Genomic DNA, 27,731 nt, shown 5'->3' on the forward strand with positions numbered 1-27,731 from the left:
GGTTGCAGGGCTTGGTGCCTGCTGGGCATCTTTTGGTAGGGCCTGATCTGAAGCCAGTGGAAGTCCACAAAAAGGCTCTGAGTTTTGGGTGAGGACCTGGATACATAAAATGGGGTAGGCTAAAGATGAGATCTGTCTGGAACAAGCAATGCTGCAGAGCAGGTAAATTGCAATTGATTTTAGAGCTTGGAAAGCCACTGCATCCCAGTGCATGGGATTGTGTTCCCTTACCATCCTAGGTGGTCTCCCCAGAAAGCCCTCTCTTTGCTCACTTCTTGGCTCTTCATGACCAGCCGCAGAGCTCGGTAGCTGTTTGCTACAATGCAACTTGCCCCCAACACCCCCTCACACCTCTCCTCTGTTTCCAGCCTTGAATCACTACTGCCCTATTTAACAGCATGAAAGTGCAGCTCAGGTATGAGGCATGACTTGTCGATGCATGGTGTGAGAGTGGCCCAGCTGGAAACAGGACCTAGGTCCAGCTCTGCCTGGTTTTGTTCCTTCTGTTTCTGGATGTCTTGGAGATCAGCAGTTTGAGCCACTTACTTACACTGGAGACCACTTACCTTTTGGTGTCCCAGGACAGAGAGATCAGTTTGACCCAGTGTTTCACCCCAGCTTTGCTCTGCTGCAGGGACTGCAGCAGATGTTGGAGCACCAATGGTTTGTGGAGTTTAATGAAATGAAATTACAGTGGAAATTATTTTGGAACAGATATGATATTTTTCTGACTTTCCTGGTCCTCTTACATGAAGAAATTGAGCCTAGAAGTGAGTAAAGGACAAAGAGGAGAGGCCACCATGCTCTTTTTTACCAGTGTGCTGATGGTCTGTCAAGGAAGGGCAACTATTCACCAGAACAGTACATTATTTATTGTTCCCTAAAGGTCAAGCTGAGCCATGGATGTAGCTGGATGTGAAACAGTGACTGTAATTATTAGGTAACCTTTTTCCCTTCATTTATCTTGGAGCTCTCTATAAAGCCTATCACTGTCATAGCTAAATGTTTTCAGTTGACACAGTGGTCTGAACTGAAGACACCCAACTGGTCATGGAGAGCTCCCAATCTGCCTTCCTAAATTTAGCTGATCAGTTGTTTTCCATTGACGGTCGCCCTCCGTCACAGCCTTCAGCTTTCCGTGACATTTCTTCAGCTCCAGGCGCAAAAGGATGTTGTGGCCTGATGAGTTTTTCCGGATGGGCATTTGCTTGAAGCCCTTCATGCTGCAATCACTGGTGTCAACTGCTGTATTAATGGCGCAAATGTTGCCACCGGGAGGAACAGAGTTGTGCCGTGCAAGTTTTCTGTGAAACGGTAGCATTTCAGGTGTAGAAGAGATCTTGGGGTGGCTGCTGTCGTCTTCTCTCTCCTGAGCAGTTACCTGTGGGCAGTCCAGACAAATATCTGCCCAGCCTGGTCTTGAGGACTTCTGGAGGGGGAGGATTTGTTGTCTGCGCTCTACTGGCCGAGTCACTTGTTCAGCAGCTCCTGAAACTTGGAGGAGCCCTCTGAGACAGCAGCTCTTTCCATTTGATGGGTCTGACTGTCAAGACAGTCTCAGGGACCAGCTCTGGTGGTAATATGCAAAGGGAAGGAGACTCCAGCTCCTTTTGCCACAAGGCTGTTGCCTTTTCAGGTCTAGCAGGAGTGAAGTGCTTGTCAACAGTGGCAGCAAAAGCAGTGAAATATGAAAAGTGGCAGATGTGCAGAGCAAGAAGGAACCACTTCTACCTGCTGCCTTTTCAGACTTGTCCCAGTATGGGCTTGTTACAGGGCAGAGAGAGAGCAGATAATTTCCCCTGCCTGGAAAATGGTGCTTCACATTCATCTAATTAATACTTGGTAAATACAAAGTCTCTCAAGTGTGAGTGGAAGGCAGCTGTGCTGCTAGCTGTAGCTAGAGAGCAGCCAGAGTAGCTAAGACTGGGATTTCAGCAGGCTCCATTATTTAATCAGAGTCAGGCTGGACTGCAATGTGAAGAGAAGCATCCAAAAAACCTGCTGTTGTGCTGGTGCTTCTTAAGGCAGGCTTGAGATGATGAGGAGCTTGGCAGCAGCACCTGCTTTCAGTAGGCTGGGTCTGCTCCTCTCTCCAGCTGTACCAGAGGCAGAGTGTGAAACCTATACCATGCACTTGTATCTCGATACAACTTAAAATTTAATCTGAAAATCACCCTACCACTAAATCTTTGGCAAACTATGTCTGTTTTTAAAGAAATATTTTTCCAAATAGCATTTGAGCCCTTAAACAGTGGGGGGCTTTTCTTTCTGCTGTCCAAGGTTGACTTGGATGGCTCAAACTCTGCATGAATGTCCTGATTTTTGCCCCTGTAAATGATGAAAGGGAAGATGCCCTGAGCACCTTGGAAGTGATCTTGCTCATGCTTTGGGGGAGAGAAGGGAGTACAGTTAACAGGTGGGTTCATCTGATTTTGGAGATACTTTTAATCCAATTTGGGGGGGGAGGGGTTACTGCTGCTGAGTTTCAAAAAGCTGAAAGGCAATGATGCAAGGGGGGGGGGGAGCTGTGTAGGGAAGAAACAGGGAGGAAATAAAACCTGCTGTGATCCTGAAAACAGTGTTTTTGTTTGCTGTGCCAATACCATGGGCTAGAAAGGAGTCATTTAGCTGTACCCCCTGCATCCACCTCCCAGGCTGGAGGACAGCCCTGAGGGACCAGAGCACCAGCGCACAAAGCTCAGGATAATTGGGACCAACATTTGACCAGCACTTTGCACAGGTGTTTCTTACTGATCCCACTGGGCTGAGGAACTCAGAAAAAAGACCAAGAACCAAGGGATCTCAACTAACTTTTGAGCAGCTGAAAGGTATGATGGGCTGTGGTGGTGACAGTGCAGCAAGTTGTCTGTGCTGGAGGCAGGACATGGTTTCCTTGATGCTGTGCATTTCATTTAGTGCTCTTAGTGGTCTCTGACAACATCCATGGCTGAAATGAGTAGATCATAACACAGCCTTGGCTTATTTTCACTCCTGTACTCTGTGCCATTTATCTACTTTTGAAATTCAGGCTGTTATGGTCATAGGATAAGCTGGAAGATGCATGAAAAGCTTAAAAAAACAAAACAAAACAAAACAAACCACCCTAGCAAGTAGAAAAAGAGAACCCCAAATTGCATGACTGATCCTGGCTTTTTCAGGGCTATGGTTAGCAATGAGCTCGGGTGCTGCCTGGTTAGCGAATGCCACCAGCACAGGGGGTCCCATGCTGCCATACCCATGGCAGGGGGACCCATAGCAGACCTGTGTTAGTGCGGGGCAGAGCTGGCACAACTCCTCCTTTACTCTCTCACAGCCATGGTTTCATGAGCCAGTCCTTTGTACCAGCCCTTTCCTTTTCCTTACTCATCAGTCCAGAGAAAAGTTTTCAAGTCATGGGGTCCTGCTGCTTCCAGTCCCCTGGAGAAGATGGAGATGTTATATTGATGCCCTCATGTGTGACTCACATAAAGGTGTGATGTCAAGGGGAGAAATCTCTGATACAACCCCTGGCTGGATGATATCATGAGTTTATAAGCAGAGATGTCTGCTGTTGTCTGAGAAACAACCCTGCAACCTCCCCCCAAAAATCTGAGTGTGAGATCCATCCCGTTTCCTTTGCAAGGCTCGGTTTCCCAGACTCTTTCTTTTATGTGAGATTCGCTGTTTACACTCTTTTCTACATAAAAGTAAACCAAAAATCTTTTTAAAAAACATGCTATCTGTCTCAGCTCAGCAGCTGAACATATGCTTTCCCTTCAAGTTATCACAATTCCTTTAGACATTTCTCTTAATTCTCTGCAGTTGAATTAAGGGGTTTCTGCTATGGTGGTGGTGTTGTTGTGGTGTTTTGTGGTTTTTTTTTTCCAAAAGCTTTAGGTCTTCACTGCAAAGATTTCATGTGCTGGGAAGAATTAAACTCTTCCCTGCCACGCTGAATACGCAGAGCAAGAGGGAGCGATGCAATGCAGGTCATGGCAGTGAGCTGATCTCAATTCCTTGCCGAATTAAAGCCTCACTCTGTAAGCAGCGTGAGGGTCTGTTATTTCCAAAATCTGATGGCACTTTGAGATAGGACTTGGTTTAAGAGCCAGGACGTTGGCAAAGCCTGAAGGGGATCACCCAGCCTTTTCTCCTGCAGAGAGGACATCCTCTCCTGCCGTGCCTGGAGCCTGGACACCTATGCTGGGAGATGGCTTTTAACAGAACAACCACCATTTGCTTTCCTCACCCAAAGCTCCACAGCCCTCTTTAAAACTCTCTTTCTCAATCTTAGCAAACCCCTTCCTGGAGTAATGAGCCCTTCTTGCCCCACCAGGTGCTTTGCAGAGGTAGCTCGAGGAAGTGTTTCCCCAGGGACAGCAGGAGAGTGGGTTCAGGGCACTGCTGGAGCCCAGATTTTGCTCCCAGGTACCAACTTGGAGCAACCTGGGGTCTTCATCAGCAGAGAGGTGGGTGTCATGGAGCAGTGTGACAGTGCTGGGTTGCTGACCCAGAGCCATCCCCGCCGTGGGCTGAGGCTCTGCTCAGCACGGAGCAGATGATGGACCAGTGCTGGGGACCCGACGCCCCCCTGTGCCCCTTCTCCCTGCAGCTTGGGGACACATCCCTGAGCCCAGCCCCACAGAGGCAGCGGGTGTCCACTTTCAGTCCCCAGGAAAACTTTGCTCTGGAGGGAGGGGGACGGAAAAGCAGTGGAGTCTGCTGGGGAATATTGTGCTGGGAAAAGGAGGCTTTTTGGGGACTCATCTCCATGCCAGACCCCAGGAAATGTGAACTGAATACCTAGGATGCCCTTCAGTGTCTCTGTGCGTGCTTGAAGACTGCGTTGTGTGGCGGGGAGGAGGAGAAGGGCATCCTGCTGCTCCGTGTCCCAACCTGGCTCTCCCTGTGGGATGCTGACACAGCATCTCCCTTCCCATGCCTGGAGTCTGGCATCCTGCCCTGCCCCAGCTCCTCATGGCCTTAAAACCAGGCTTGGGGCTGTCTCCATTGCACTGAGCTCCTCCAGTTCCCAAGCCTGCTCCCCCTGCAAATTGGGTGGAGCACCTTGCACCCCCTTTTCTCCCAGCGGAGAGACAAAAACAAGAGGCAGCAGCAGCCGGAGGGTGGGCAGTCCCCCAATAACTCCCTGCAGCTGCCTGCCACCACTCCATCCCTGCTCTGCACATGTCTGAACTTTCCTGCCTTCTTCTCATCTTTAATTAAGCACTTCTATCAGCCAAGCCTTCTTGCTGGATCTGAATTATGTTTTTTTTCCCCTCGTAGCCGTGGCAACGCTTCCCCTGGGCAGGCTGTGCGGGAGCCAGTGACAAACCCCACGTGTGGCTGTTTGTTTGGGCCTGGAAATTTCCCTGCTGTTTGGGAAAACTTGGGAAAAGAAAATCCCCCAATGAAATGGCGGGTGGCAAGGGGAGCCTGGGTGAGAAACATTGCTTTTTGGGATCAACATCACTCCCATCCCTCCAAGGAGACCCCCTCTAGCAGGGATGGCAAAACCTCAATCCAAGGGTTCCTTGGGTTTTCCTCCTGTCGTGGTTTAACCCCAGCCAGCAACTAAGCACCTCCAAAAGACAGGCACAGTGTCCAGGTTTCACATCCTTGCCCGAGCCGTGTGTCACGGGTGACAGCCCTGCTGTGGCCATTGCACGGTTCCTCGGTGGCGGTGGCACTGGGACTGCCTCTGCCCTGCTCCTCCTGTTAGGACCAGCAAATCGTGAGCCACAAAGCTGCCATCAGGAGCCCAGTGAGGCGGGGGGGGGGGGGGGGGGGGCAGTGACAAGGCACACAGATGCGGTGACACAGGGCAGGGACACGGTGACAGGGGTAGGGCTGGGTGATGTGGATGAGGGCTGGGTAGCACAGAAAGGGATGCAGGGACTTGGGGAAGGGATGCAGTGATAGGCGGGAGGATGTGGCCGGCCAGGGCAGGGTGACGAGGCAGGGCTAGGTGTCAGGACAGGGGTAGGTGACATTAGGCAGGGCAGGTGACACACGGCAGGGGGAGGTGACATAGTAGAAGAATAGGTGGTATGGGGCAGGGGTAGGTGATGGGGCAGGTGACGTCAAGCAGGGCGGGTGACATAGAGCAGGGGTAGGCGACATGGGGCAGGGGTAGGCGACGTCAAGCAGGGTAGGTGACATAGCGCAGGGTAGGTGACAAGGCAGGGACAAGTGGCAGGGTGCAGGCTGCCCCCCCACGGTGCCCAGTGCTGCCCCTGCCGGTCCCGGTCTCCCGGTCTCCCGGTGCCCGCTCCCGTGGCGGTGCCGGTGTCCCGGTGTCCGGGTGTCCCCGTGTCCCGTCCCCCCCCCCCACCCCGCGGTGCCGGTGTCCCGCTGCCCGCCCCCCCCCCCCGGTGCCCGGCCGGTGTCCCGGGGCAGCGGCGCCCCCTGGCGGCGGCGGACGGCGGCGGCGGCGGCGGGTATAAAAGGCGGCGGGCGGGAGGGCGGCGGCGGCAGCGGCGGCGGCGGCGGGAGCGGGAGATGGCCGGCCCGCAGCAGGCCCCGCACCTCCACCTGGCCGAGCTCACCGCCTCCCAGTTCCTCGACGTCTGGCGACATTTCGACGCGGACGGTCAGTCCCGGGACGCGGGGGGGACCCGCCGTCACCCCCCCCAAAACCGGCGGGGAGGGCAGCGGGCTGAGCATCCCCGGGAGTGCGGGGCGGGGGGGGGGACATGATGGAGAGTCCCCGGACATCTCGTCGGGGGGAAGCCCAGAGGAAGTAGAGCCTCCGCCGCCGCTGCCCGGGGAAAACGGAGAGCTCCCGGGGCAGTGGAGAGCCCCCAGGACGATGGAGAACCCCCGGGGCGCAGCCCCGTCGCGGGGGAGCTCCGGGATCGGGGAGACCATCGCCCCCCCCCCCGGACCTCCCCGTCGGGAAAGGCTGGGGAGCCCCAGCACCGGCCCCCGCCGGGAGCTCCCAGCCCGTGGGACGTTGAGCCCCGGGTCTCCTTCGCGCGTCCCCCGAGTGCCGGGTCCCCCAAGAGCTGGGGTTTGCTCAGGGCTGCTGTCATCCCTGGGCGCTGGCCGGGGGGGGTCCTGCCCTTCCCGCCATGTCCCCTCCCAGGAAACCCTTGCCTGGTGCCCACCATCAGTCCCCTCCATCCCTTCTGCCGCCGTGGTGCCCCAACCTTGGCACCTGGGTTGCCTGGCTCTTTGGGGGACAACACGGCCACCAGCCTGGCCCCAGGGCCACCCCCTTGCCCTGGAGGTGGGGGGGTGACAGAGGGGGTGTCCCTTGCCTGGAGCAGGGTGAGGAATGGCCCCTCCATGGCTGGAGCGCTCGGTCCCTCCCCACCTGCTCCCCAGCCCAGCAAAACCTCTCCCCGGGGATGCTGTGGCAGTGGCCGTGCCCCCAAGAGGGATGTCACCTCCCCACGGAGTCACAGCTGAGCATGCCACCCCTAGTCCCCATCACTGTCAGCCCCAGAAAGGGGGGAGAGGGACAGGGAATGCAAAAAGCAGCATCGTTTTGGTGGGAAAATAGTTTATCTCAGGGCTGTGGTGCAGTGAAGGAGGCTCAGCCCGCTGGGAAGAGGAGCCCGGGGGAAAGCACTTGCCCTTCCCTGGGTCGCCCATCCCTGGGGGGAGGTTTGGGGACCTACCCCCCCTGGGAACTGCGTCATGCAGTGTTCTGGGCGTGCTGAAGCTCAGCCTGCTCTGGGTGCCCTCCTGGCTGCGCCGTCGGGGTCTCTCCTGGGGTCCCTCCTGCGGCCCCACAGCGCCGGGGCACACGAGCACAGCTGTCTCTGTCACTGCTGGAGCTGGCACTGGAGCAGCCGAGGGGTTGGGGAGGGTGGGACGGTCACAGCCCAGTGGGAGTGGGCCGCTCCTGGTGTGGGGTGTCCAGCTGCCTTCCTGCAGCACATCCCACTGCGCCCTTGGATGTGCTCCGTCATTTCCAAAACACAGAGGCAGGCACGGATCCAGCTTGGCCCATGGCTCCTGGCCAGGGCAACGCTGTCGGGCTGCGCCACGGCAGGTGCCCAGGAGAGGAGGGACTCGGGTGGCGGGGGAGATGGCGGCCTTGACAAGGACGATGCTTGGCCGCACCAGGCGGGAGAGCCAACAGCTGTGGCTGCTTCCCTCTGCCGACGGGCACGGGGTGATGGAGGGACCTGGGGTTCATCCCCCTGCGGACGGGGCTGTCTCACCCAGGCTATTCCCTGTGCTTAAACCTCTCCAATGGTGTTTTCACCTGCTTCCCCTTAAGGCTCCTCATGCCCCAGAGATGTCCCTTTGGGTGTCTTTTATGTCCTCACTTTGCCAGCCACGGCTGTCCCGTGGCTCTGTGGCGCAGGGAGGCTCCAAAGTGCAGCCGCATGGACTGGCCATGGCTCTCTGGAGGGGAGAGCTGCTCCACACCCTGCTGCTCTGCGGACGCAGATCAGACCTGTCCAAGCTGCTGCTTGGGAGAAACCAAGCTACTGGCCATGACTTTTCTTGGCGTTATTCTTTTTCCCTGCTCAAAACTCTTGGTGATTTTTTTTTTTTTTTTTTCCAACTGAATTCAAAGGAACTTGGGGCTCTCCCACACCCACAAAAGCAAAACCCCTGGGAAGTGCAGCAGAAAGCTAAGCCCCTCGGTGGCTCACACTGGCACCCTGACATCACCAGAGCCCCTTGTCCACTCCTGGGAGGGATGCTGCTCATCTGTCGGGATGAGGCCATCAAAGAGGAAGGTGCCCTGGGACTTCCCCAGGCGCTTCCAGCAGGGATGTGGATGGGTTATTCCCAGGGGAGAAGATGCTGCTAGGGAGCCCACGGGCGATGATGCCAAAGGCGGTGCAGAGCAGGGCATTGTGGCCCGAGCCTCTGGGGGCTGAAATGGGGATGGGTTTTTTTCGGGGGGGATGCCCATGAGGAAGAGCCCTGGCTATCCCTCAGTCAGGCACTTCGTAGGAAAGGGCAGTGTCCCCCAGCTGTGCCCAGTTGTTGGTAGGAGGGACGATTTCTGGCAGGGAGGTGACATCTTGTCTGGCAGCACCGTGGAGCCGGTGTCCTTGCTGAGGTCCCCCAGCTGTGGCACGACCCTGCTGCTTCGAAGCATGCCAGTCACCCCCTCAAAGCCACCAAGGGCCAGTGCTGTGGGAATGATCCATGGTTGGGTCCTGGCTGAGCCGTTCTGCCACCGAGCATCCTGCGGGCAAGGAAGGGCGGTGGATACCCCCAGTTCCATAGGAACCGCATCTTGGCACAGAGATCGGCAGGCAGGGGTGGGCGGTTACATGGGACAGGGACCTTTCTGAGTCCCCGGCCACCTCAGAGACCAGTGCTGGGCTGACCCCATCCTGGGACTGATCCTGCACCAGGGGGATGATGCTGTGCTGGCTGCCTTGTCTCTGTTCCCTGTTTGCCCTCACTGGCCCCCACAGTGTGTTGAGAGAAGACAGTCCTGCTTGGGGGATGCTCGGGCAGGACAGCGAGGTTTAATTAAACCACCCACTTACAGCATCAGATGCAGAAAATGCAGCAAACACTGGGATGGGGACAAAGCCCCCTGCACCCTACAAGCAGGCGCAGGGGACAAGCCTGGGGTTATGCCCCTGCTCCGAGCTACAACATGTGGAGGCTTCGGCTCTCTGCAAATTCGGGCATTGCCGGGTTTGTATAACCCCCGGCATCAGCTGGTGTTTCTTTGCTGCCACAGTCACCTCGGAGCCGTGTCCCCATGCAGAGGGGGACAGGAGCTGCATCCCCCAGGACCATCCCTCCCTCACCTCCTGCCCTCTGACACTGTGGGGGGTGGGGTGTGACTTACTGCATTTTTTCCTTCCCTAGGAAATGGCTACATCGAAGGCAAAGAGCTGGAAAACTTCTTCCAGGAGCTGGAAAGTGCGAGGAAGGGGGCGGGTGTGGTAAGGGCCTCTCCTGGTTTTGCTCCTTCCTTCCCCCGTTCCCTCCTGCCCAAAGGTTCAGGCTCACGTCAACCCCATCTCCTTTGGGAATGGCAGTGACAAGCGGGACCAGGGCACCTCTGGGAGGGAAGGGGGGGACACCGGCCCGGGGGTGGGGAGTTAAACGCTCCCATCCCCTCTCCTTGCCAGCCGGACTCCAAGAACGACGACTTGGGTGACAAGATGAAGGAGTTCATGCATAAGTACGACAAAAACGCAGATGGCAAAATTGAGATGGCGGAGGTGAGTGGTGCTGGCCCTGCACGTCCCCGGGATGCTCACGTTCCCCCCTGATGCTCGTGTTCCCCGCAGCTGGCCCAGATCCTGCCCACGGAGGAGAATTTCCTGCTGTGTTTCCGCCAGCATGTGGGCTCCAGCTCGGAGTTCATGGAGGTGAGCAGGACAGGCTCTGTTGGGGCTTCCCATGGGATTTGGTCCCCAGTGCCTGGCTCCACCATGGAGAAACAACCGAGTGCTGGCATTGCCCAAACCTCCCTGGGTCTCCCCCAGACTCTTGGCTTTAACTCAGCATTGGGAGGTGGTGCTGGTTTGGGGGGGAGAGCAGGAGTGTGGAGAGTTTTCCCAGTCCTCGGTGCCCCTCGGACACCTCTCAGGCAGCCAGGCACCTCGTCCCGGTCTCCAGGTGAGGTGAGCTGCAGAGATTTGGACCTGTTTCTGTAAATTCCCCCTTTGGGGTGGTCAGTCCTTAGTGCCCAAGGGATGTGCTGAAGCAGAACACTGCTCTGGGCCACCCCAAAACCTCGCCGTGCCCTTGCACGGGGTGAACCCATCTGCAGGGCGGGAGAGAAATTGCTGATGGGGACTGAAACACGGCTGGCAGTAGACAGGGGTGTGCAGTATCCCGGGCAGGGATAGCTTGTGCTTGGAAAATGAACCCAGGGTGGAGGTGACGGCAGAAAGAGGAGTGCTCCATGGCATGGCAGGGGGGTTAAGTGGGTGCTATTGTTTAATTGGGGGATGCAATCAAACCTTAAAGCCCAGCCTTGCATGTGGGGGTGAGGATAACAGCACTTGAACTCTTGCTATGGGGATGACCAAAAGCATCCAGCCCCAAGGGAGAGCATGTGGCACTGCTCAGGCCACCACAAGCCAAGATTGAAGCCATGAGATGACCCCATCTCTGCTAGGGTGGTGGGGGATGCTCCAAGTGGGGGGGTTATGGGGGTACCCACTTGGTGGTGGTGGGGGAAACATGGGACACAAGCCCACACTAACATTCGCGGTGGCTGCTTCGCAGGCTTGGCGCAGGTACGACACAGACCGCAGTGGCTACATCGAAGCCAACGAGCTCAAGGTGGGCTGTGGGCGTGGGGTGGGCTGAGCTGGGTCCCTGCTGGTGGGGCATCCCCGCTGGGACAGCCAGGGATGGGGACAGCCAGCAAAGCCCTCTCTCCTTCCAGGGCTTCTTGTCGGACCTGCTGAAGAAGGCGAACCGGCCCTACGATGAGCCCAAGCTGCAAGAGTACACGCAGACCATCGTAAGTGGGACCTCCGGGCTGGTCCTGGGGGATCATGCTCTCCGGAGGAAGGGCAGGTTCCGCCCCCAGCCTCAGGGGGTCTCGCCACCCCACAGCGGGTGGGAGAGAGGGGAGGAGGTGGCGATGGGTGACCAGGTGCCGCTTGTGTCCCGGCAGCTGCGGATGTTCGACATGAACGGTGATGGGAAGCTGGGCCTCTCGGAGATGTCCCGGTAAGGTTACAGGCGGCGAGAAGGAAGTGGTGGGGAGGGAAAGACACCCTGAAACACTTGTGTCTAGGAAGACTCTGCTCCAGCTTCTGAGGAAAACAGTTTTCCTCTTTAATTTGCTTATGTTTCTGAACAAAAAGTCATTTTGGTTTAAAAAAAGTGTCTTTTCCTGGGTGGCTTCCAGCTCATCCCGGTCCTTCTTGTTTTACAGACTTTTGCCCGTGCAAGAAAACTTCCTTCTGAAGTTCCAGGTAAAATAAAAGTAATAATAAAAAAAAATACCCAAACATTCCTGTTCCTTGCTTGCATCTCTGTCCCCTTCCTCATACTCCGATGTTCCTTGCCACTGCTCAGGGGATGAAGCTGTCCTCGGAGGAGTTCAACGCCATCTTCGCCTTCTATGACAAGGTAGGGAGCTGGGTCCTAGGAAGCTGCCCCAAATAAATATAACTCAGCAAAAAAACCCCAAACCAACCCATGTGTTTTCAGCTGGGTCAATTCCCTGCTCTCATTTGGGGTGCGAGCACTGGGTTTACACCTGGCTGTGCTGGCTAAGGGTCTGGGGGTGCCCCCCACAGCCATGCCTTGGGGGGGGGCTTATGGGGCTTGTGTCCTACCCCCTGCTGATGTCCTTCCCTCGTTATCCAGGATGGAAGTGGCTTCATTGACGAGAATGAGCTGGACGCGCTTTTGAAAGACCTGTACGAGAAGAATAAGAAAGTAAGTGGGGAGGAGTAAGTGGGGGACAGAGCCGGGGTGCCCCCCCCCCCAGACCACCACACCCCTCCGTGCCTCCTCCCCTCTCCCAGCAGCATCTTCCACCCCCTCCATCCATGTTCCCTAGGCACCAGGAGAGACGCTGGTCTAGATGCCAACCCTGTGTCCCCATGGGAGGCTGTGCCAGAGCTGGCAGTGGCAGGGGGGACACGGGTGTCCCAGCCTGGGGGTGCCTACCCCAGGGAGAACCAGGGTGCTCAGCCCCACCATTACCACCCATTCCTCCCTGTTCCTTCCAGGAGATGAACATCCAGCAGCTCACCAACTACAGGAAGAGCATCATGAACCTCTCTGACGGGGGCAAACTCTACCGCAAGGAACTGGAGATCGTGCTCTGCAATGAGCCCCCCATGTAGGACCCCCCCCCCACCCCAAGCTCTTCCTCACCGAAAAACAAGCACAGTGGGGGAGCACCCACCACTGCAGCGCTGGCGGGGGGGCTTGGGGAGGAGGTGGGCGCTGAGCCCCGAGTGGGGGGCTCAGCGCCCACTGCCCCCCACCCCACCCCCTGCCGGCGCTTGCCCAGCAGCTCTTGGGTTTGCTGTAGATTGTTAAAATCCCACCTTGGGGGAAACCCCTTATTTTACTTTATTTTTTTTACCCCATTCTGCCTGGTTGGTTTCATTATTATTATTATTTTTTGTTGGGGGGAGGGGGGGGCGTTTTCGTTTGGTCTTTTCTTGTGTTTTTATCGTTTACCAAAGAAGAGTTTACAAATAAATTCAAGTACTGCTAGACCAGAGCCTTGCTGGCTTCAAGGCTGAGCCCCCCCCCCCCTCAAATGGGTGTCAACAGTGGCAGTGGGTACAGGGTGCAAGTGTGGGTGGCTGGGTGGGGGCCATGGTGGTGACATCAGTGTGATACTGGGGGGGGCAGCCCCTCTACGGCCCAGTTCAGCCCTATATAGCCCAGTATGGTATAATATCATTCTGTAGGGCCAAGTACAGCTCTGTACAGCCCAGTATGGCTCAGTACAGCCCACTATGGTACAGTGCAGTCCTATATGGCCATGTACAGCCCAGTACAACCCTATACAACCCAGTATGATGCAATTCAGTCCTGTATGGCCCTCTGTGGTTCATTATGGCCCAGTATAACCCTGTACAGCCCAGTATGGCTCAGTACAGCCCTGTATGGTACAGTACAATCATGTATGGCCCAGTGCAGCCCTGTACAGCCCAGTATGGTACAGTGCAGTCCTATACGGCCAAGTACAGCCGCACACAGCCCAGTGTGGCCCCATACAGCCCTGTACAGTCCTGTGCAGCCCAGTATGGTGCAATACAGTCCTGTATGGCTCAGTGCAGCCCAATACTGCCCTGTAAAGCCCTGTATGGCCCCATATGCTCCTGTACAGCCCAGTACAGTGCTGTACAGCTTAGCATGGTGCAGTACAGTCCTCTATGTCCCAGTACAGCCCTGTATGGCATGGTGCAGTCCTATACGGCCAAGTACAGCCCCATGCAGCCCAGTATGGCCCAGTACAGTCCTGCACAGCCCTGTACAGCTCCATATGGCCAAGTACAGCCCAGTATGGTGCATTACATTCCTGTACAGCCCAGTGTGGCCCCATACTGCCCTGTAGAGACGCATATGGCCCCGTATGGTGCTGCACAGTCCAATACAGCCAAGCACAGCGCTGTACAGCCTACCATGGTGCAGTACAGTCCTCTACGTCCCAGTACAGCGCTGTACAGCCCACCATGGTGCAGTACAGTCCTCTACGTCCCAGTACAGCGCTGTACAGCCCACCATGGTGCAGTACAGTCCTCTACGTCCCAGTACAGCCCACTGCGTCCCAGGCCAGCCGCCCATCGCGGCCAGGACGGCGCAGAACCGGGCGGGCGGCGCGGCTGCAGGTAGCCCTCCCGGCTGCTAGGGGGCGGGGTGCCGGAGCGGGGGGGCGCATGCGCGGGGCGGGGCGCGAGGCGCTGGGCCGCGGTGTGAAGCGTGCGCTCGCCAGCCCCCCTGCCTCCGCCGCCGCCATGGCTCTCCTGCACAGCCACCGGCTCCTCGCCGTCCCGCGCTTCGCCGCCGCCGCCCGCGCTAGGTGAGGGCCGAGGGGCGGTTTAGCGGGTGCCGGCGGAGGGACTTTCCCGCCGCCGAGGGCCGCGCCGCCGCCGGGCCCGGTGCTGGGCGATCCCTGTAGGGCGAGGCGGGTCTGGGGGTGGGCTGCGGGGAGTGGGCGCTTCGCGGTGGGGGGGGTGGGGGTGGGGAAGCGTGTCCCTCCGTGGAGCCTGTAGGCGCCGCCGGTGACGTCGCGGCGGGGAAGGGGGTTGCCGGGGCGACGGCGCGCGGATTGGCCGGGGAACGCAGGAGTCGGGGGGCGCGCGACACCTCTTCGCGTTCTGATTGGCTGCTGCCGGGCCCGGCGCCCCCGGCCTGCCCTTGAGGAACGGCCGTGGAGGGCGCGTGGGCACGCGGCGGGGTGGCGCGCGCACGTGCCCCGCGCCGGGGTACCGGCTCGCACCGTGCAGCGGGGCCGGGGGGAGCCCCTGCACCGGGAGACGGGGCCGGGGGCACCCTGTGCAGCGGGGCCGGGGCGCTGCTGGTGGTGCGCACTGTGCAGCGGGGCCGGGAGGGCCCTGTGCACCCAGAAGTGGGGCTGGGGTGCTTCTTTTGGTGTGCACTGTGTCATGGGGCCGGAGGGACGCCATGCGCTGTGAAATGGGGCTGGGGCGCTGCTCCCCACCACGCAGCTTGTAGTGAGACCAAGGGGATCCCATGCACCGTGAAATGGGCCTGGGAATTGCACGCTTTGTAGTGGGTCTACAGGGACTCGCCGTGCGCCGTGAAATGGGGCTGGGGCCGTACTGCAGTGTGCAGTTTTGCCTGTGCTAGAGCTATGCCTTTAGGTGTGCAAAGCCTGGCGTGAGTGGGATGGGAGTGAGGGAGGACCAGTGAGGACCACTTCTGCACTGGCAGCTCTGGATTCCACTGCCTCTGAAGCCGGCAGAGCGATGGGTAGAAAGCTCCAGGGTGAGCTGGAGCCCTGTGAAGAGCCCAGAACAGTTCCACAAAGTACAGCTGACCTGAGAGCCGCAGGGCACTGGCTGGGCACACAACCATGACCAAGTGGCCAAGAAGCAGAGCGTGCAGAGGGATGTGGGCAAGGCCTTCCTGCTCTCCAGAGCCCTTTGACTCCTGGCCTACACTGGCTCAAGAAGCTTTAAGGAAGAGTTCCCAGCCCTTGTCAGTGCAGGAAAGCAGTGGGTTTTTATTTCCCCATTCCAGCAGATAAAGAAGGCTATTAGATATTGATTAACCCTGTTCTGTCTAGCGTGGCCCCTTGCTGTCTTGTGAGACAAATGCTCCCAGCCCCTGCTTCTTCAGAGGCAGCTGTCTGGCTTTTCTCAGCAGGTACGGAAGAGCAGCTGTCTAGAACTTGTGTTTTCTGCCCTTGGACTGTAGCAGGCCTGTGAAAAGTATGCAAGCCCACTGGCAATAGTTTTGCTTTTTTCAAGCTTGTTACATAGCAAACTACAAATTACCAAATTGAATTAAGGTCACTTAAAAGAGACACAGACCATCCCTTTTGTAAGTAAAGAGCCTTTGTGCACAGTCCTTAGTTGTTCCCCTGCAGCGTGCGGGAAGAGTGGCTCCTTATCCCGCGACAGGGGATACTAAGCAGTGATTAGCAGTTTCTGATTCCTTATTTTCAGCAACTTCATGTGGTGCTCTGGTGCTTAGAGCTGTTACCATTGCTCTGTGCTGGGAATGGTCTTTCTGAAATCAGGGCAAAGATTAAGAGATACGAAATGGTTAAAATCGCTCCCTTGACACACAAATGCTAATTAAGGTGATAACTCAGTCTGCTGCTCTGATGTATCATGAGACAGCTATTTTAAATGCTTTTCCTGGTGGGAAGCTTACTACAGCTGGCTGGGGCAATGAATTTTTAGGCTTGAAAGGACCATAGTAGCCAGCAGCCTGTTGGCATTGTTCTTGTGTAAATATTTGCTTTAGCTGTGGTATCCGGACAGCATTGCCTTTGGCCCCTCTGCTCTGCTCCGGCTTGCAGAACTGCTGTAGGGGCTTTGGCAGAGGTTTTGAAATCTAGCATCCTATGTGGCTGTACCTCAGGGAACGGGGATTGGCCTTTTCACCATGGAAATGTTCACTGGACTTGTGAATGCTTGCTTAACTACAGGAAAACTTGCTTTTTGGGCTTGGCTTGAGTCCATGAGCACACTCTTAGGTCTCTGCTACTCAGTCCATGAGCTCCACATACATTTTTAAAGGGTGTTGCTGTTTATGCAGTTCCTGGTGCGTTTTCCTACCCTCTCTGTCCCATCTGTCACGCTGCGCTTGCATGAAACTGGCTTGGAAGACCAGCCTGGCTGAAGCGTATGGAGACTGCTTGAATACCGGGTCTGCTCAGCATCTAAACTCTAACTCGGGCTGCCAATGTTCAAGTCCTGTAGCTGGAAAATGTGCTTTCTTTGGCTTACATTGGATATCCCTCAGGTAGTTCAACCCCAGCTTAGACTTACCTTCATTTAGTTTTCCACACTGAAATGCCTCCAGCCTGGCAGAGAAGATGTGCAGTTTATAACTTTGACCTTTATTCAAGACCAATGCTCTTTTAATTGCTGAAAATAAAAATATAACGCAGTGCAAAGGCAACAACATTACAGTAATGTAGGAGCAGCGGTGTGTTAGGACTTGTGGCCTCAGATCCGTAGTAGATCTCTTTTCCCAAACCCCTGTTGAGAAAGCTTTGCCTCTGTAATCTCTTGGGTATCCTGATGTGTTCAGGCCGCTCAGCCTGGACTTTTTTCTCCTGTCTCCCTGCAAGCTCACCTCCCTGGAAACAGCAGAGGAGTCTTTCTTTGGCCTTCACCTGAAAACCTTTAGGTTGAGAGTGGGAAAATCAGTCCTAAACCTACCCTTCGCTGCCTTAAGCCGATAGAAAGACCGGCTCAGAATGAAAGTACTTAACTCTCTGGAGTGCTGCAGCTTAGCCTGCAGGATCAGCATTAATTGCAGCAGTAGTATATGTTAGACCCCAGTGACCTGCTTAAGTGTTCGCAGGATCGGGACCTAAATACCCAAAACACTGTAAGCCGCTTGGTGAAAAGCCCAGCAGAAAGAAGGTGCCGCCACTGTCTCAGAAACAGCAGCTCTTTAAAATAGATGGCTGGGCTCCTGCAGCCCTTGATACCAAAATTATCCTAGACCAGGTAAACTGCAGAGGGCCACGCTCCTGTGCAGAGTGCGTTTCTCTCTTCCCCTGCTCCTCCATTACCAGGAAGGCGTCGCGAGAGGTTTTCCGAAGCAGCGTTGCAAGCTGCCTGAATCTGCAGGAGTTTTTTGCCCCGACAGCCCTGTCAGTGTGTCCTGCTCAGGTTGGCTCCCCAGGCTGCTCCCTCCCTGCTGTTGCAGCCCGTGTCCCTCTCTGGAGGGTGCATGCTGCTGGCATGACTCACTCATCCTCCTTTCTAAGTTGATCCTGTACTTAACCAGAGAGGTAATTAAGACTTATTAGTGGTCTAGAAAATGCTAAGCACATCTTCCATTTTTAAACTACCTGAGGTGGCTCTGCCTCACGTGTTTGCTGCCCTTTTTTCCACAGAGCCTGTCAAGAGGAGAAATGGAGGCTTTTTATTTGGAAATCCTGTACTGATGGGAAGAGCAAATAAGTCTAAAGAGGACCAATGATGTTTGGGGCTCTGATGAGATGCAATCTACACACACATGCTAGTGCAAAGTGTGCTTATGTAGTGATTAAACTGGGTCTAAATTGACCTAAAACGGGGACAGAGTGGAGGGAGAAGGTGATTTTGTGAGTTCTGCTGATTACATTAGTGTTAGAGCTTCCTTAACCTGCCAGGCCCTGCTGTCTTCAGATGTGCTGTATCTGTCACCACACTGAGCTCTCAGCAGGAGGTCTGGCTGGCCCCGGGGTGGCTCCAGGCTGCTGGCATTGCCTGGGGCAGGATCCAGCCCCGGGACAGCATTCTTGTGTTGGGAAAGCTAGTTATCTTGATGTGAGGCAGCCTTCCCCGGGCTGCAAAGCTTTGTAAAGCTGATATGTGGCAGCATTAGCTGTGGGAGCTTCTCTTTTAGCAATCAAGACTGAATCCTACCCCAGAGGAGATAGACCCAATCTACCTTATGCTTCATGCTTTGTCCCCCACCAAGCTCAGGGGTCTGGGTAAGTGCCAGTGTGATGCTGTGAGTCAGGATGCTCAGAGCTGAGTGGAGTCGCCTTCTTCAGTAATCCTGTCTTCAAGAGGGGGCTGTTACAGCCATAGCCCTCTGCCAGGCAGGTTAAAAACCATCACACCACTTCACTTGCACTACCTACAAGCCTGCAAAGTCTGGATGTAGGGCTGGGCAGAGAGTCTCAGGCCAAAGAGAGAATAGCACGTTTCTTTTTATAGCGTGGTATGGTCTGCCCTTGACATTAAGAGAGCCTTTCCATCTTCAGGATGTCCTGCCAACAGGGCAGAGGCAGGTGGTTTGTAGAGCGGCTGCTGGAGAGTGGGGCACAAAGCTCCTCCTGATGCAGGGAGGTTTCGTGCTTGAAGGGAAGGGGCCTTCATATTGGAGCTTGTCACTTGTCACACTGGGAAGAAAGTGTCCTCTGCGATTTCCAGGAAAACGGCATTTGGCTACGACATCCCTCTTCAAGCGAGGCAGAGCTTGTAGGGCAGGGAAGGGAAATATCTTATTAGATCAGGCAATCAGCCAATGTTGAGGAAAAAGCAGATTCGTTTTCATGCACAAGAGCCCTTCCAGGAGTTCAGAAGAGGGTCCGTATTCGTGCTTCGTGCAATTGCCTGGGTCTGGCCCAGATTCCCTGGAGGGGACTAATCTATGTGATCCCACCTGTAGGCTGTGAAGAGACAGCACTTGGCCAGAGTATAAGAGTTTAAGTCTTGTTTCCTCAGGCCTTTCTTGTGTCAGCACATAAGGAAAGCATTTCTATGCATTAATAACTTGGAGGTGGTCAGGTATCTTCAGCCACAGTGAACTGAAGCTCTTTGCCCATTCTGCAACATAAAATGCAGTGCCAGATCATGGGGCATAAAGGAGTTGGTTTTTTTCCCCCCTGGGTAATTATCTTGCCACTGCTTGTACCTTTTCCAATGGTTTAAAGACAAGATTTCCCTTGAGGTTTTCTCTAGCCATGTTGGTGCATGTCCCTGCCCAGTTCTCAAGCCTGATTCTTAGCTTCTTTTTTTTTCCCTTCAGCTCATGGTGGTCCCATGTGGAGATGGGTCCCCCCGACCCCATCCTGGGTGTGACAGAAGCTTTCAAGCGTGACACCAATTCCAAGAAGATGAACCTGGGTGTTGGGGCATACCGGGATGACAACGGGAAGCCGTACGTCCTGAACTGTGTTCGTAAGGTAAGCCTGGTGCTGTCTGCTGGGCAGGGCCAGATCCAGGTGTCGGGCACCGTGGGAGGGTCAGGGAGGGGGAAGGCCTCTAAGCAAGGTTTGCCTGTTGGTCCTTAGAATAAGCTTTGTCTCTAACAGAGCAGGACAGTGTTCTTGGATGTTTCCCTTAGCAGTACTAATGCTTCTAAGACACAACAGAGCCATTTAGTAGGGGATAAAGCAGGGAATATGTGTCCTGTTCCCATCCAGGTGAATCTAATTCATTGCTGACTTCCATGAGCCCTCCAACCTAGCTGTCCTCTGAACTTCAAGGTGTTTCTTGAATAGGCTGGTGTTCCCTGGGCCAGCCTACATGGGAGGAAAGAGCTGACATTGTCACCTTAATGGATTAGTCTTAGAAATTCTGCTGAGCTGTTGCTACCAGTTTCCCCATAAGCCAGTCTAAAACTCCAGCCTGGGGAACTGGATGTGGACACTGCCCTTGAGGGGATTATGGAGCCTTTCAGGGCTGTAAGTGTAGAAATAGGCTGTTAAATAGCTGGCAGCTGACACACATATTGACTGGCTGGTCTCTTTGGCTCAGGGAGGATGTGTTGTCCACGTTTCTCATCAGTGTGGGGTTTAAAGCCATCCCTTGCCCTCGTTTTCCCTGTGTCAGCATGTGTGGCAGCTCGGTCACAACCGGGAGCCTGGGTGGTGTCACAGGAACAGTTTCCTGGTGGTATGCGAATGCTGCCAGGGTCTGTCCTGCTGCTCTGGGAGCACAGATAGGGTTCCCATAGCATCCCATATATCTCCGTCACTGCATTTTTCCTAAGCATGGCTCTTTGTCTGCTGTCCTTGCTGCCACTCTCTGATCCTGTGTTAGGTAAGGACTCGGACTGGTTTCTGATGCAGAATTTGCTTGAAAGAAGTAGAGATTAGCAAAGCTGGGGGGAGCCATGTTTAAGGATTGGGTGAGCTAGCTTTCAGACAGGCCGCTTTCAGAACTGGCTGGGATTTCTGGATTTTTTTTATTTTTTTTTTAACCTGCTCCATCTATCTAGTTCAATAACATTCCCAGCATGATGAGGCCCTACAAAGCGCTTGCTACCCTATCTGGTTTTGGGATGTCTCCCTATGTAGAGACAATCTCTGCCTTTCAGCAACAGTCAAGTCTCGCCTTCCTGCAGGACAATTCCTGCTTGGGCAAAGAAACGTGTGTCCTTGTGCAGCAATGTTGACTTGTAACGGGCTGGAAGCGGTGGTCTTCTCTGGCGCCAGGTGTCCTGGCTCTGCTGTACCAATGGTAGCACCCACTGAAGGCTCTGGTGGTCGCTGGACACTGTGCCCTGTGGTAAAAGCAGGCTTTTGTCTGAAATATTTACTGCTGCCCCTTGCTTGGAATGAGCCCTGATCTCTGAAGGGAAACTCCTGTAAACCAACCTTTCCCCCTTTTGAGTGAGCAAATGTGAAGAGAAGCGACTTTGAGCTGTCCGCCATCGTCTCCATGATGATGCCTTCCTTGCTGAATGTGTGTCCTCCTTCCCAGGCGGAGGCCATGATAGCATCCAAGAAGATGGACAAGGAGTATTTGCCCATTGGGGGGCTAGCGGATTTCACCCGGGCATCCGCAGAACTGGCTCTGGGTGAAAACAGTGAGGCTTTCAAGAGTGGCCGGGTAAGGAGCAGGCTGGGAAGCAGGGCGTGGACAGTGCTGTTTGACGCACCCTTGGTACATGGGTGCCCACCAAAAATGGAAGGACTGGCAGGGGTGCTTATGCCTCTGAGCTGCAAGCTGGCCAGTCCCAAGGCTAACTGCTTCCTCTGAAGGCTGGGGTGAAACAGCCCTTCCTCAGGAGGGGAAATAAGCTTGCCAGGGGTCCTAACTCCCTGCCCTACAACTGGAGTTGCTGACCCATGCGGTCCCCTCCAGCTCCATGTCCCTGTTTGGGTGTGCTTCTGCTAATGCTGATGTAGTGACAGGGCTTTCCCTGTATCATACCATGGCTGCTCAGACTCGTGTATTTGTTTCTTCCCTTGCAGTATGTCACTGTGCAGGGTATTTCTGGGACTGGATCTCTGCGAATTGGAGCCAACTTTTTGGTAAGTCCATGGCCGGTGGGAGAAGGAAAGGACATATTTTGACTGGAGCTGAATCTTTGGGGTTTTCTAACTGCTTGAATCTGTTAAACCTGTTTGAATGCTCTGTCTTTCTCTTGATCAGCAACGGTTCTTCAAGTCTAGCCGTGATGTGTATCTACCCAAACCATCCTGGGGCAATCACACACCCATTTTCCGTGATGCTGGCCTGCAACTTCAGGCCTACCGCTACTACGACCCCAAGACATGTAGCCTTGACTTCTCTGGAGCCATGGATGACATTTCTGTGAGTTGCCTTTCATGCCTGGAAGCAGGGAGCTGATGTGGGGAGATAGGTCACCTTCTTGCTTTAGCCGAAATACGATGCCTGAAGGCACCAAATCAAGGCTAGAAGCCTTGCAGAGCTCATCTAAGCTGTCTACGGCAAGAGTCCCATCTCAGATGCTGAGGAAAGTGCTCGGATGTCACTAATAATTCATTCTCTGTAACATCTTCCTTAGAAAATTCCAGAGAAGAGCATCATCCTCTTGCATGCTTGTGCTCACAACCCCACCGGGGTGGATCCCCGGCAGGAGCAATGGAAGGAGTTGGCAGCTATGGTGAAGGTGAGCAGTAGAGTGTCCCAGGGGTGCTGTGCTGTTCCTGGGAAAACCACATCTCTGTGCTTTCGTGGGTGGCATCTGGTCTTCACTGCGCTAAAGGTTACTGGCTTCCCTGGAGACAGGATGGGTGTCATGTTCCTGTACTGAAGACAGGAGCCAGACAAATGCACTCATAAAGCTTCTAGCTGACCCTCAGACTTTCTGCTGGCACCTTCCCAGGAAGCTGGGGTTGGGAGACATGAAGGGAGAGCAGCAGGGTTGAAAGAGTGAGCTGTGATAGCTGGAGCTGGGCTCCCAGTACCGGTGTAGTTAAAAAAGCTGGAAGATCTTTCACGTGCCTGGTGTCTCCTCGCAAGTTTCAGGTGGAAACAGATAGGGGCAGTTTCCTCCTTCACCCTTCTCTTCGTTCCTGCTGCTCCCCCAAGCTGTAGCCAGTGAAATTTGGTTTGGGAATGCCTGCCCATAGCAGTGTCCTGAGAACTGGTAGATACCAAAGTGGCCTCTGGGGCCTACAGATGGCTGTGGGTCTCCTAACCAAGGGGCAGTGTGGCTGGGTTATCTGCCTGGAAGCATTGGAAGGGCTGGCACCTGCCCCAAGGGTTCCCAGCTGGTTTTCCTGGAAGCTGATAATACAGGAGACACTGAAATGGAATAATTTATTACTGCTGAACCCAATTCTGCCTCCTGGGCCAGACTGCACATCCCCTAAATGCCCTGAGAGGGTCTTGACCTGCTGTTTTGATGTGTGGTGGGTAGCTATGGTTTTGGGGCTGCCTTCCTTGTGGCAAAAGAGGGGAACAGCTCTACTTCTGGAGGAGCACAGTTGCAGTTGAGCAGGCCACTGCCTGCATGGCTCTTTTCAGCCTGCTGCCCTGCTCCCTGGAGGGGTGTTCAGCTCCTGTGACACTCTCTCCCCTCTTTGCTGGCAGAAACGAAACCTCCTCGTGTACTTCGACATGGCCTACCAGGGCTTTGCCAGCGGAGACATCAACCGGGATGCCTGGGCTGTGCGGTATTTCATTGAGCAGGGCATTAACGTCATCTTGTCACAGTCCTATGCCAAGAACATGGGGCTGTACGGTGAGTAGGGCAGATGGTGTGGAAATGGTTTCATCCAGGCTGCTGGAGAGACCCTGCTGCCCCTGGGGTTTAGCAGCCAGTGTCTTTCTGCTGCCTGCATTCATACTGCAGTACTGGTTGGGGCACAGGAGAGAACCTGCTGGGGGCTGATGGAGACCCTTCTAGAGAACAGGGCTCTGCTAAAGCTATGTGGCATTTGGATAAGTCCTGTCCCAGGGCTGGGTATCCAAGGGCAAAGGCTGGGACCTGATTGCCCATCTTTCAGGAGAGCGTGCGGGCGCCTTCACAGTGATCTGCAGTGACGCAGAGGAAGCCAAGAGGGTCGAGTCACAGCTGAAGATCCTCATCCGCCCCATGTACTCCAACCCACCCCTGAACGGAGCCCGCATTGCCTCTATCATCCTGAACACCCCTGACCTACGGAAGGAGTGGTAAGAGGGAACCCTTAATGCTCACAACAGTGAGATGTGAGGTCTCTATGTGGTGGCCCTGTGCTGCACTTACTGTCTGCTGCTGTTATGGGCAGCTCATAGCTTCAGGGATACAGTCAGAACTACGTGCCACCCCTTTCTTCTGGAGAAGTCCCTGCTTGTGTCCTGGCATCAGCTGGTATTGGTCCAGCCTGACATAAACAGGTTTCCTTGTGTTACCAAGGCAGAAAACACTGTAAAGGAGGGGATAAAGCTCCTCTAGGATTGAAGGCTGCAGGAGGTACCTATCCGAGGAGTGGAGAAGACTGACTGAGGCATTGTAGCCACATAGTATGTCTCACATGGGGGAAGCGGAAGCGTAAGCTCCCTGGGAATAAGATCCAGGAATGTAACCCTCAAGCCCTAAGCCTCCGTCCTGGTGTCACCCTGTGCTGCTCTCCCAGCCCCTCGGTGTCGAGTCCCTGCCAGCAGCTGGCCTGGCAGAACAAAGGCTGGCTGTGTGTTGTGGCTTTGCCGGGAGCTGTGTTCCTTTGGCAGGCTGATGCTTGTGCCTGATCCAGGGCCCAGCAGAGATGTCTCCTAGCTGTGCTGCCTTGGAGCAGGGGATATCTGCCTGCCCTGGGAGGTACCCTGCGCTCTTTGTTTATCTGCAGATATTTTACCTGGCTTTGGGCACCACTACCATGAGGCCTCCTACTCACCTGTGGGTTTCAGAAGTAAGAGAGGCCTGTCCTCTGGTAGTAGTGTCCAACAGCTATGGAATAAATAAAGAGCAGTCACCTTCAGGTACCATGAGACAGAAGCAGTTCCCCAGCTGGAGCTACAGGTTCATGCTCCCTGGTCTTTGCTTGTCTGCATCCCTGTACCAGGCCCCTCCAGGTGGAGCGAGTTGATTCCCAGTAGTTGGCAGGGGGGGAAGCAGCATTGTTGTGTCCCAGCCCTGCTCTGAGTGGTTCCTGGGTTGGCTTCTCAGGCTTGTGGAGGTGAAGGGCATGGCCGACCGGATCATCAGCATGCGGACTCAGCTGGTGTCCAACCTCAAGAAAGAAGGATCTTCCCACAACTGGCAGCACATCACTGACCAGATCGGCATGTTCTGCTTCACGGGGCTGAAGCCTGAGCAGGTAAACCACAGTTCCTGTGGTCTCAAGGTGTCATTTGCAGTCCTTGTCAGTAAGATCTTGACTGCAGGTGCCATAATGAGCCCTCGTAAGCAGTTCTTCCTCCAGGAGGAACATCCTCCAAGCCTGCAGCACTGGAGCATTGTGGGGGCCCAGGTCTTGCTCTGTTCCCTGCTGTGCTTGTGGAGGTTGAAAGCAAACATAGCTTGCTTATCTGTCAAAGGAAACAGTCACTTGGTGCCACTCTGAGGTGACCTTAGAGGTCAGTAGCTCAAGTGAGGTGACTCCTGGCTGAATATCTGTGGTGTTTGTGTGTTGCCCAAGAGCCAAGCAGTATCTCTCTTGGTTTACGGGGTGCACTGCTGGCTCTGCAGGTAGTGGGATGCCATGTCTGCTGGCTCCCAGTTTGCTTTCAGGTCTGGCAAGCTGGGTAAATTTGTACTCTGCTAACAGAGTAGAGGTTGGCCTGTGGTTTGAACTCTGCTCTTTCACCCCAGGTGGAGCGGCTGATCAAGGAGTTCTCCATCTATATGACAAAGGACGGACGAATCTCTGTGGCAGGAGTTACGTCGGGCAATGTAGGTTACCTGGCTCATGCCATCCATCAAGTCACAAAGTAAAGACAAAGGTGTGCCCTGGAGCTGGTGGCTCTCCCTGCCCCACCAGTCGAAGATGGGGAGGGAAAGGAAACAAGCAGAATACTTCCAACCACAGCACTTGACGCCGCTGCTGAATGTATCTTGTAGATGAGTTGTAGAAGCCTAGTCAAAACTGCCCTGTGTTGTGGAGCAGGGACATCATTGTTGGCTCCTGTGCGTCACAGCCGTTCTCCCCTGCTGTCCATCCTTTGTCCATCAGCCCCAGCACCTATCTGCCCTGGAGGAAGCAAATGCTTAGCACTGCCATCTTACCAGCGTAGGCACCAAAGGCATCCCCCACGTTCATTTCTTCATGAGAAGGCTTTGTGCAGCTGTCGGCTGCTGGCCCAAGTGGCAGCGGGCAGGGAACTGGGTGGGCTGAGTGGGAGGGCTGCTCAGCTGTGCCCCTGCCACCTCCTCAGCTGGCCCCTGCTGCCAGCAGGCTCCATCCTCCATCCTTCTGGCCTGGGACTGGGCAGTGCCAAAGCTGTCCTCCGACAACCAGCTCAGGGGACTTCTCACTGCTAAAATCTGCTCCATTGTTGGCTTCACTCTTTCCATCTGGGAATCTCCTTTCAGGTGTAATTCACCATGGCATCGGTGTGTGGGGCAGAGCAGTATCCCTCCTCTAAACTCGCCTGGTTCTCCTGATTTCACTCCAATTTCTCACTCCCCCAATAAGAACCTCCTCTGAGAACTGCTCTCTGTTGGTTTCTGCCTCTCCCTGTTCCTGTACCAACCCCAGCAGCCCTCCCTGCAAAGCAGAGTCTGTGTGTGTGACCCAAAGCTGAGAGGTGAGCCCTGCTGTGCCCACCCTCAGGTGGGAGTGAGGGGTCTCCCTCTCATCTGCTCTGTTCAGCCAAATTTCTGGTGACACCAGAAAACAGGAGCGAAAGATCCTGAGGGAAGTCTGAGAGCTGATGACTCAAAAACCATTCTGTCTTTCTAAACTGAGTGTCCCTGAGGCTCTGTGACTCACTGGACTCTTATTTTTAATCCAAATAAACTGGGGCATGGCTGTGTTGAGCTGGCAACTTCCTCCTGTCATCGCACAGCTGGATCCTGTCCCTTCTGGGTGCCAAACGTTCCCTCTCGGGGACATGCCAGCACAGGGGATCTGGTATGGCCCATGAAATCCTAATCTCCCGAGAATCCCACATAGAGAGAGGACAGATCCCACCTGTGTGCCCCAAGAGCACCAGAGGGGTGTAGGCTGAGGCTGCCCCAGGTGGGAATTGATGTCATGGAGCTGAAATTGAAGCCTACAGGGTTGAATGTAGGTGGTGTTGATGAGAGCATGGAGTTTCCAAAGGTCATCTATCCTGTGCCCAGCCACTGGAGCATGACAGTTTCTCCCTGCAGCAGGCACGGCTGCCTCTCTGGGTGGAGGTGGAGGGGTTACCTCTGAGTCTGCGTGAGCTTTCTCCATCCACTGCTACCTTTCCCCTTTGCAGCTCTACCAGGGCATTGAGCAGAGCTGTCCTTCTTTCTCATGCCTTATCAGAGCAGCCGTGTTCTCCTGCAGAGCTGGGACGGGCCCACCTAGTGCACACTGTCACTGTGTGCTGTACGGGCAGAGGGGGAGCTGCTTGCTGAGGCCGAAGAGGGCTGGAGCCTGCTGCTGCTCCCTGACCAGACGGTTTGCAGTTTCAATGGGGATGATTGTTTATGTGGCCTGCCGCCCACAGCCGCCGCTTGCTGTGATTTGTGCAATAAACCGCTTTCCGTGCTGCTGCTGCCGCCACCGCGGGTACTGCCCCATGGCGCTGTGGGTTCTCCTGCTGTGGTTTCCCGGTTCTGCCTGGCTCTGGAGCTGCCTTCTGGTTGCGGAGAGCCCTTTTCCCCTGCGTTAGGCCTTTCTGCTACCCGTTCTCTGTGACAATAAATATAGAGCTGGAGCACAGCCCTGCGTTCTGTCCCTGGCCTTGCCTGCGGGTCCCTCCGGGTTCAGCTGCAGAGCGATGGGGATGGGCTTCCCGAAGGCAGGACCCCGTCGCCGCCGGTTCCCGGGCGTAAGCGTCGCTTCCTGACCGAGATGCCGGCGCCCG

General features: G+C 55.2%; 2 protein-coding genes across 2 annotated transcripts; both read left to right on the forward strand.

Annotated features, from left to right (window-relative positions):
- The first annotated feature begins 6,464 nt into the window (after positions 1-6,464).
- On the forward strand, positions 6,465-12,844 carry CALB2 (calbindin 2). Its single transcript, XM_075039398.1, has 11 exons — positions 6,465-6,571; positions 9,781-9,857; positions 10,047-10,139; positions 10,209-10,289; positions 11,155-11,211; positions 11,318-11,395; positions 11,552-11,607; positions 11,816-11,855; positions 11,959-12,012; positions 12,253-12,324; positions 12,621-12,844. The coding sequence occupies exons 1-11, from the start codon at positions 6,481-6,483 to the stop codon at positions 12,735-12,737; spliced, it is 816 nt and encodes a 271-aa protein (XP_074895499.1). The 5' UTR covers positions 6,465-6,480; the 3' UTR covers positions 12,738-12,844.
- Positions 12,845-14,287: 1,443 nt separating this feature from the next.
- Positions 14,288-27,586, forward strand: GOT2 (glutamic-oxaloacetic transaminase 2). Its single transcript, XM_075040422.1, has 10 exons — positions 14,288-14,431; positions 19,582-19,738; positions 21,261-21,389; positions 21,755-21,814; positions 21,936-22,097; positions 22,312-22,416; positions 23,343-23,493; positions 23,759-23,924; positions 24,898-25,048; positions 25,543-27,586. The coding sequence occupies exons 1-10, from the start codon at positions 14,289-14,291 to the stop codon at positions 25,663-25,665; spliced, it is 1,347 nt and encodes a 448-aa protein (XP_074896523.1). The 5' UTR covers position 14,288; the 3' UTR covers positions 25,666-27,586.
- The last annotated feature ends 145 nt before the right edge of the window (positions 27,587-27,731 follow it).

This window comes from Buteo buteo, chromosome 11, assembly GCF_964188355.1.
Source record: "Buteo buteo chromosome 11, bButBut1.hap1.1, whole genome shotgun sequence".
NCBI classification, from domain to species: Eukaryota; Metazoa; Chordata; class Aves; order Accipitriformes; family Accipitridae; genus Buteo; species Buteo buteo.